Genomic DNA, 8,880 nt, shown 5'->3' on the forward strand with positions numbered 1-8,880 from the left:
TACGCGAAGGGAAGGAAATAAACCACCAACGAGCTTTTATTGTTATCATAATCATTATTATCATTGCCATCATCGTTTCTCTGCACATAAATAAATAAATAAATATCTCCCGCGGGGAGGGAGTGGGACAGAACGGTACAACCACAGCTGTGCGCCCGGCAGCGACGGAACCAAAACAAAACCGAGAACAATTTTGGAAAGGAAAAAAAGAAAAAAACAGGAAAAGGTAATAACTCAAACAGCCTTCAACCCTCGCCGTCCGTCCGCCCGCTTTTGGGCACCGCCGAGTTACCAGAGGGAGCCCGGGAGAGCATCCCTCCAGGTGGGCGCACCGGCCGTCGCCGCGCAGCATCCGCACCCGCCTCGGTGCGCAGGGAGTTCTGCGAGGAGCTTTCCAGGCTCGGGGTGGCGTGTGAGGGGAAAAAAGTGAGAGAGCACTATGGGGGTACGCCTGGGGTCCTAGGAAGGGGTTTATTTACAACAGGGTGCCGGGACACCCGTCCCCCTGGGCGGGGGTCTAGAAAGGCGAGAATGTCCTTCGTAAATTACACAAATGATACAAAACAGTATAAAATCCTTCGGCTGCATGTCAGCACCGGGGCAGGCAGGACTCCCTCCCCTGCTTTCGCCACAGTTCCTGCGGAGCCGGGGTGGGCGTGCGGGTGGCTAGGGGGTGACTGCGAGACCTCTGTCGTCCTTCCCCGAGGAGGACGGAGACATGCGCAAGTCCTCGTCGTCCTCCGAGCACTTAGTGGTGGAAAGGGACGAGCATTTGCAGCTGTGGCTGCCCCCCCCGCCCCGGTGGGAGCTACTTTTGCCTTCTTTCTTGTGCTTGACCCGTCGGTTCTGGAACCAGATCTTCACCTGCTTCTCGGAGAGGTTCAGGTAGGTGGCGATCTCGATTCGCCGCAGCCGGGAGAGGTACATGTTGGAGGCGAACTCCCTCTCCAGCTCCAGGAGCTGCGTGCTGGTGAATGCGGTGCGCATCCGCTTGCTACTGGGCAGCTGGCTGGACGTGCTGTCTGGGAATGGAGAGGAGCGCACCGTCAGGACCTGCCAGACCCTCCGCCGCCCGCCCCGCAACGCCGGGCACTCGCCGTTCCCTCTGAGCCCTCCTTGCCGCCCACTCTGCGGGTCCGCGGCCCTTCCTCCTCCCCGGGGGCCCCGAGACTCAGCAAGCAGCTGGCAGGCTGGAGTCCGAGCTCACAAGGGTACCGCGGCCGCCTCTTCTCGTACGCACAGCCTGGATCGGAGGCTCGGCGGGCAGCACGGGGGCTTCTCCTGAGCATCGTCCGGGGGGCACCGACAGAGAGAAGTGCCGGGACTCCCCGTCCAGCCTCCGTGCGGTGGGCAGGCACCCCCCTCCCCAGGTGTCTTCGGCAGGGTCCCCCGGGATCCCCATCACCTCCCCGCAGCGCCCACCGCTGTCACGCAGGCATGCACCCCCGCTTCCAGCCCCTGCCCGCCTTACCCACGGAGATGCAGTGGAACTGCCGGGGGTCGGGCAGCGGGTAGGCGCCCTGGTAGAGCGCCGGTGCGTGTCCGACGCTAACGGCGGAGACGGAGTGCTGCTGGCGGGCCAGGGGCGAGTGGCAGTACTGGGAGCCGAAGGGAGGGAAGGAGGCCTTGATGAGTGGGATAGCGGGCGGCGGCGGGTGCAGCTGGGAGGCGGTGACACAGAGCGGGCAGACGCAGAGCAGCCCTGCCTTGCGAGCGTGGCAGGCGCCGGCCGGCAGCCCGGGCAGCGGGTGCGAGGGGTGCACGGCGTAGGGGAAGAGCGGCGGCGGAGGGCTGCCCTCCCCCTTCTTCTCGCCCGCCTCCCGCAGCACCAGCGAGTCCACCAGGAAGGAGCGCGGCATTGCCCCGCGCAGCCCCCGCGCAGCGCCCCGCGCAGCGCCCGCGCGGCGCCGCTGGCCAGCCCGAGTGGTGCTGAACGGCGCCCGCCGCCCGCTTAAATAGCGCCCGCGCCATGTGATGGCGGCGCCGGGCGCTCAATGGGCTTTCTGTGGCTCTTCTCTTGGCATTCACGCCGCACGCTCCCTCATTATTTCCCTTGTTAACTAAATGAACTGCATAATGTACTCTATTCTTGTCGACCCCACCCACGCCGTAGCAGGCGGCCTCTCCCCTCCTCTCCCTTTGGCGGGGTTATTTTCTCATTCTCTCGCGATTTAATATTCTTTTCTTTCTCTTTATCGCTCTCCTTCGCTTTCAGCCCAGCTTTCAGCCCGCTCCCACTTGTTTATTTTGCCGGCTGCAGCCGCGGTCTCCGCCGGCGCCAGCTTCCCCTGCCAGCCCCCGTGCCTTTCCCACCTGTGGCACCAGGTCGGCCCCCTGGTGCCGACGGCCTCTCTCTCTCTCCCCTTGCCTCCAGGATGCCTCGTCCCCGCTACCTCGCCCGCCGCCTTCCCCAGCCCCGCGTCTTTGTTCTCAGCCTGGGTTCGGGACCTGCCACTTGTCGCTGTCGCCGCCGTCGGGCGAAACCCCCGGTCACAGAGATGTGCCAGCCGGTGCTTCACCGGCAAGGACATCCGCACGGCGTCTGCGTGGGCGTGGGCGCCCGGGCACAGCTAACGGGTACGGAGCGCCACAAGCATCGCGGCTGCCCTGGTGCGGGTACAGAAAACCCGACACGCAGATACTGCTCCGTGCCGGTGGCACCCGCGGAGGGAGAAGAGGCGATCGGCACATTCCGCATGTCTTTACACCTGGTCCCTGTGCCCAGTCCCAGCGGTAACACCTGCCATGGCACCATGGCACCCCACGTGCGGCGGCACCGGCCCCGGCCGCCACCAAGCCGCGCTAGCCCGACCCCGCATCGCCGCGCACAAGCGCGCCGGGAAGTCCCCGGGGCTGTGGTGACGGCAGGGAAACGGCTTAATTTTCCCGAACGATGAGATTTAACTTAAACACTGCGGCGGTGTCTGGATGTCTTAGCACAGGGATCTGCTAAGTTCACAGCGGTCCCCAAAGCGAGTGCGCGTTCGTCGGAGCTAAGGCGCACCGGCGCTGCCCCGTGCAGCGGCTGCCCGCGTCCCGCTCTCTGGAGATTGTTGTTTTAGTAGGTGAATAAGGAACGCTAACAAATAATAAGAAAAAAAAAATCGCGGGGTTACATATTCTGCCCCGATTTTCCCGTTTAATATACAGGGAACAAAAAGACAGACGCACCCGCCGACCCCTGTCAAAACGTGGGGAGATTGCTCCCCTACAGTAACCTCCCCGTCTCGAAACCAAACGGACTTTTTTAAAAAGGGAGGAGAAAAAGGGAAAAGGAAGTAAAAGCCTTGAAAGCGGTGAACTCCGTGTCTCCGGGTTATGCAGACATTGTTTTGCCTGCGGTCACATTTCTCACTGTAATCCACGGGAGTTTTGCCGAGATACTGTTGATGCCTGAGCCTAAAAATGTACTGATGTGCCCAAGTGAACGGCGAAAATTACGAACAAAAACGAATGTTAATAAGAACTCAGTCCCGCAAAGATATAGAAAGGATTCCCAAGCATCCTTTCCCTGAAAGCCTTAATTTGGTTTGGATTTTTCTTTTTTATTTTTAAGGAAAAGGTATTTTAAAATATTTTCCGCTGGAGCCGGCTCCAGGGACGAGGCATCTCTCCCCGCTGAGAAGTGGCTCGCCACCGGGGGGTGGTGGATTCAGCCTTATTCCGAGGGATTCCCGCTGCCCAGGGGCTGAACCCCGGGGCTCCGAGCCGCAGGGAGGCAAAGGGTTAACAGCTTCTGAATGCACACCAAGCCCAAAGCTACTGGGAAAGAATATCCAAAAAAATAACCAGTTTTTTTTTCCAGCCGCTGGACCTTATTGAATGTCATTGAAGAAAGTTTTGAATGCCAGATAAAGAGAGGCGAATTAAAGTGTGTGACAGCAGAGGATAAGCAAACACAAAGAGAACTCTGTCACACTTTGGGCAAAATCCGTGGGCTTTTTACCAAGCCTCTTCGCTATGATTGAATTAAGTAATAGGAAAACATTTTCTTTCAGTTTAGAGCCATTAGACAAAAACTTCAAAGCGAATAACACTTTTTAATGTGCAGCTCAACAATGGAATCTGTTTTGTGGTGAAATGTTTAAATGGTTTGTTGTGCAACTGTGGGCTGAAATAACCTAGACTGCAGCAAAATAGCATCCTTCAGGCCGTTTTATGAGCGCTTGAAACTAGCACAGACCTTTAATATCAGAGCTTTAAACTAGCTCCCCTACCCGTCTTTCTGCGCCCCCCTCTTTTTTGTATTTTGGGGTGGGTTTTTTTGTTTTTTTAATAGAGGAAATTCTCCTCGTATATTTGCTGTCTCGAAACGATCGCAGCTAAACGAAAAGGGTTCGGAGAGCGGGGCAAAGAGATCCGCCGGCGGCGTACGCGCTGCAGGCGGCTCGGGGGGCGCGGGGGGAGCCCCTCCCGGGGCTGCGGGAGGCCCCCGCCCGGACCTGCGGCTGCTGCGTGGGGCGGCCCCGGCCCCGCGGGGGTCCTGCCGGGACAGGGTCCCCGGCGGCAGCGGGAAGTGCCGGCGCTTGGGCTCCCGACGGAGAGAATCGCCGGGTGGTAGCTGCTCCCCCCGCGCCCTGCCCGCGCTGTCACAGCCCCCGGAGAAGGGGATGGGGACAGGGACGCATTCGGGTGAGCGTCAGCCGGGGCACCCTTAGTGAGGGGAGCGTCAGGGATCTCTGCGGGGGATGAAGGAGAGAGAGGGCAACAGCACTAGCACTGACTGAGCCGTGCCTTCCCCCCTGGGGCTGGGTGACCTACGACACCGCTGCCTGCGAGGGGACAAGGTGTCACACTGCCGCTGCCTGGGGGCGGCTGTGCCGACATCGGCTGAAAAGAGCTCCCTCATCATTTTGAGGGACCAGCCATCAACGCCTTTTGTGACGAGGCCCTCGCTCTCCGCGGTGGTCGCCGTTTCTGTCTGAGGGTAGGAGGTGCCATGCACCATCAATCCCTAAATAAGGCATGGAGAGGTGCATTAGTTTGGGAGCTGTGGGGAGGCGAGGATGAAATCCTGCTGGAATGGGAAGGAATGGCTACTTCCAAGGAGACCATGTCCTTGGTAGGTGAGCAGGGCTGACGATTTGTGAGTGACTGTAACATTTCCCAGCCTAGCTTGAGTCATTATTTTCTAATGACGAATACCAAAATGTAAATGGAAGCCAATTCTGAGCCACAAGGCATACACCATGTGATGGATTCTCCAAAGAATGTGCTTACATTGGACAAACACACCCAGGAGCAAGCCTGTGAGATACCTGTGAATCCCTTCAATTAACTTGATCTTGGAATGAGTCTCAGTTTGAGTAACCAGAAATAGTTTTTTTAAAAATCACTGCCTTATCAGCAAGATTGGTTTTTGTAGCTGCTGGACTTTTCTCACTGATCTCTTGCTCCATTGTACAGGACTAACTGCATGAACAGATACACAAACTATGTTATTTCTGGTTCCTTACTCAAACTGTGCTCTGTACAGAATGAATGTTTCCTCATGGGTTTATCTTGTGCATCGACACCACAGGGCCTGTGTGACCATCTGTTTTGGCAGTATTTATTTCCACAGCATTTCAGAGGAGAGGTGGAGCAAGATCTGTTCTGCTGATGGATCACAAAGGTGAAGTGATGAGGGGCTGGCAACTATTTGGGACCAGCAGATGATGCTTGTGGAGTGTTTGTGTCACTGTATGTTCACATGAAGCTCAGTGTTTGAAACCTGCAGTGTGCATTTGTATGTTTTGTGCACTGACTTTGGTCAAATGTTGGAAGTGTTTGTCACCCTCAAAGCCAGACTTCAGGGAAGGCAAGCAGTCACTGAGAAGAACACAAGGACTGAGTATCTGCAGAAAAACCAAACCGAAACATTTTATCATGATCTCAGTAATTACTTTGCACTGTCTGCGAAGTACCATGAGAAACACGAATAAAAGCCAGTCTGAAAACAGGACACATCACATCAGACCAGAAGCCCATCTATGACCGTCTCTGCAGCAGTGTCTGTAGTGGAAATATTAGGAAGTCTATGGGAAAATGAGAAGTGTAAAGTGAGTCTTCCATGGTTTCCTTCTGGCCTCCAGTGATCCACAATATAAGGAATTGCAGAAACATAAATTATGTATTTCATTTCTGTTTTTCCAAAATAAAGTCTAAACCAAACAGGGTTTTGTTGTGAGAGTTTTCCCTTAGCTCTTGTCTGTTCAATTAACTCCTCTGAAATTTATAATTGTATAAATTGTGTAGCCTATCAGCAATGGTTTTAGAGTGGGCTTAAAAAAAAAGGAGAGACTATTTACAAGGACAAATAGTGATAGCACAAAGGGGAACAGGTTAAAACTGCAAGTGGAGAGATTTAGATTATTTGTTAGGGAGAAATTCACAGGGTAGTGAGACAGTGGAACAGGCTGTCCAGAGAAGTTGTGGATGCCCCATCCCTGGAAGTGCTCAAGGCCAGGCTGGATGGGGCCCTGAGAACCTGGTCTGGTGAGTGGCAGCACTGCCCCCGGTGAGGGGGGTTTGGATTAGATGATCTTTAAGGTCCCTCTGACCCTAAATCATTCTATGTTTCTATGATCCAGCCCTGCCACATTTCCATGTGGTTCATCCAGTTTCATCTGTTTTCCATCACAAGCTATTAAGACAATAGCTTACCTTGCCAGTAAAACCTGTGCTACAGGAGGACCAAATCAAAGTTGCTTGTTTCTGTGACCTTTATTTCCTTTTCCTTTGATCATTTTCCACAGCAGATATCTAGGGTAGAGATTCGCCATTTAGAACTTCAGTCTCATTGGTTCTTAAGAGGGTTGGTTTATAAGGCACTTGTACTCATCTTCTAAGAAGAAAATTTGTTGCTCTGCTTCTCCTCCTTAATTTGACCTTTCACTGAGGAGGAGGTTTCAAAGAAGTATCTGGACATAAATAATGAAAAAATAACAAGAAAAGTAGGAATATGTAAAACCAAAAAATTTAAAATAACCTTTTGCTCTTACAGTGAGACCACATTTCAAATGCTGGTGACCTTGTAGAACAAAAGTACACGAAGGATGGAGAAGTTCTTGAGAGTTATGAAGACAAGGAATTGCAAAAGAGGAGTTGGATATTAGTTTTGTAGATGTTGTTAAAATACCAAATTGTTAGAAATACCGTCCTCCAACCTCAGAATCCATGCTATTTCCCAGCCTTTTCTATTGATGTCTTCTCCTTTCTCTAAACTTCTCACCTTTATGTATTTCAAGTCCTCTAAAAACTGAAAGTTTTAGAGGTTTTCAGACTGCTCTTTGAGAACATCCAAGGGGAAATTCTGTCATCTCGTACAGTAAGAAACTATATCATATCTGTATATTCATATGAAGAATTTGAACAGTTTCCTGTAGCTGATGTACTTCTTTTTGGGTTCTAGTCACATTAAGGTGGATGTTATCATCAAACCATACTGATCTGCAGCATGGGTACTTGAGGTTGTGGGTACACTGATTTCAGTGCTGGCTTCTGGTCCCCTTCCTGGCAGATTTGGAGGGTCTTGCAGTGGTGGTAGTTATTGCTGAATGGACATCTGGTTAATGTGTTCTGTGATGGAAGAGAGAGAAATAAAGGTCTATTAGATCACTGATAAAGATCTTTCTTCTACTTCTAAGTCAAGTTCTGCAGGAAGCCGACAGAAAAAAAGGAGTTTTCCCCTATCGTTTAAAAGAGAATACCAGAGACCTGAAGGTATTAGAGCCAATAAAGCCACTGCAGAACAAGCTCCCAGGTGGAGCTCCCCAACACACAGAAGGCATTTCCTAGATGCTTTTGCAGTGCTGCTCAACAGCCACCTGCAGAAACACATGGCAAGTGTTGCCAAAGGAGGAGCATGGCAAATGGGGCAGGGTGAGTGGCAAGGGTTGTGAGTAAAGAGGGAGGTTTGCTTATCTGCCCCAGGGTTTCCCGGCCACTGCTGGTGATATGGTGGCAGAGCCTGAAAGTTGCAGAACTGTGTAGCTTGGTTCCTTCTTTGATGCTGACTAATACATGTTCCTCAAGTGTTTATCACAGATGGATGTGAAACGATTATCTTAAATGCTTATTCAGCTTGTGTAAAGCAGATCTCACCAAGGTGTGCTAATTCCTTTAATTTGCCAGTCCTGGCAGTAGACTGAGAAAAAGAACTCTCTGAACTGACAAAATAATTTTCTTATTTTCATTACATTTTTGAGGACTTAAACACCCCTTTTGAACACAGTAGAGTATCCAGAACATATTAGGTTACATGTGCTTGTGTCTGCATACCTAGACACGAACTGGTATATTATATATATATAGACATATCAAGTCTGTATGATGGGTGTTTACAGCCATACACAACCATATTGTGGCAACTATATAGAAACAATTTCCTGGAAACTGAGCCATTTGTTGACCTCCTTATATTTGCAAATTAATCTTCTGGTTTACAATAGATTATTTTTTAGAGACACAAAACAACCACGGGCTAACAAAAACAGCATCAAGGGTATCCAAGGCAGTACATGACAAATATATGTGATGGCACTGCATTTTTTTGTATTTTAAATGCAAGTAAAGCCTGTGAACTTATTTTTTCAGCTTGTTTGTTTCAGTAAATACAGTGATCTAACACTCAACAAAGTTTGGATTTGTAGTTGTTATAGGCTGTCCTGTATTAGTAACAGACCTGGGAAGTTTCCTACTCAAAATGTGAATGTCACAAACCTGACTTCACACACTTTTGCTGTTAGATCTTCATCTTCCACCTTTGGACAGTGGTGTCAAAGACTCTCCTGTCCTATGCCCCTGTGTACCCAGTGTGTAGAATCACAGCTGAGCTACAGCTGGGGATGTGCATGAGCAAAGAGGCTCAAGGTTTCTCTTAAAAGAGCTCAATTTTTG

The 8,880-nt window shown here is 51.5% G+C and overlaps 1 protein-coding gene across 1 annotated transcript; it reads right to left on the reverse strand.

The window, feature by feature from the left end:
* Nucleotides 1–666: 666 nt before the first annotated feature.
* On the reverse strand, nt 667–1,859 carry GSX1 (GS homeobox 1). Its single transcript, XM_069030495.1, has 2 exons — nt 1,472–1,859; nt 667–1,022 (listed from the first exon to the last, which is right to left on the reverse strand). The coding sequence occupies exons 1-2, from the start codon at nt 1,857–1,859 to the stop codon at nt 667–669; spliced, it is 744 nt and encodes a 247-aa protein (XP_068886596.1).
* Nucleotides 1,860–8,880: the final 7,021 nt, after the last annotated feature.

This window comes from Aphelocoma coerulescens, chromosome 1, assembly GCF_041296385.1.
Source record: "Aphelocoma coerulescens isolate FSJ_1873_10779 chromosome 1, UR_Acoe_1.0, whole genome shotgun sequence".
NCBI classification, from domain to species: Eukaryota; Metazoa; Chordata; class Aves; order Passeriformes; family Corvidae; genus Aphelocoma; species Aphelocoma coerulescens.

Coding starts and splice junctions, on each gene's coding strand:
- GSX1 (XM_069030495.1), bottom strand. CDS start 1,859: ATGCCGCGCTCCTTCCTGGTGGACTCGCTGGTGCTGCGGGAGGCGGGC. Junction 1,023..1,471: donor GTTCCACTGCATCTCCGTGG/GTAAGGCGGGCA, acceptor CTCCATTCCCAG/ACAGCACGTCCAGCCAGCTG.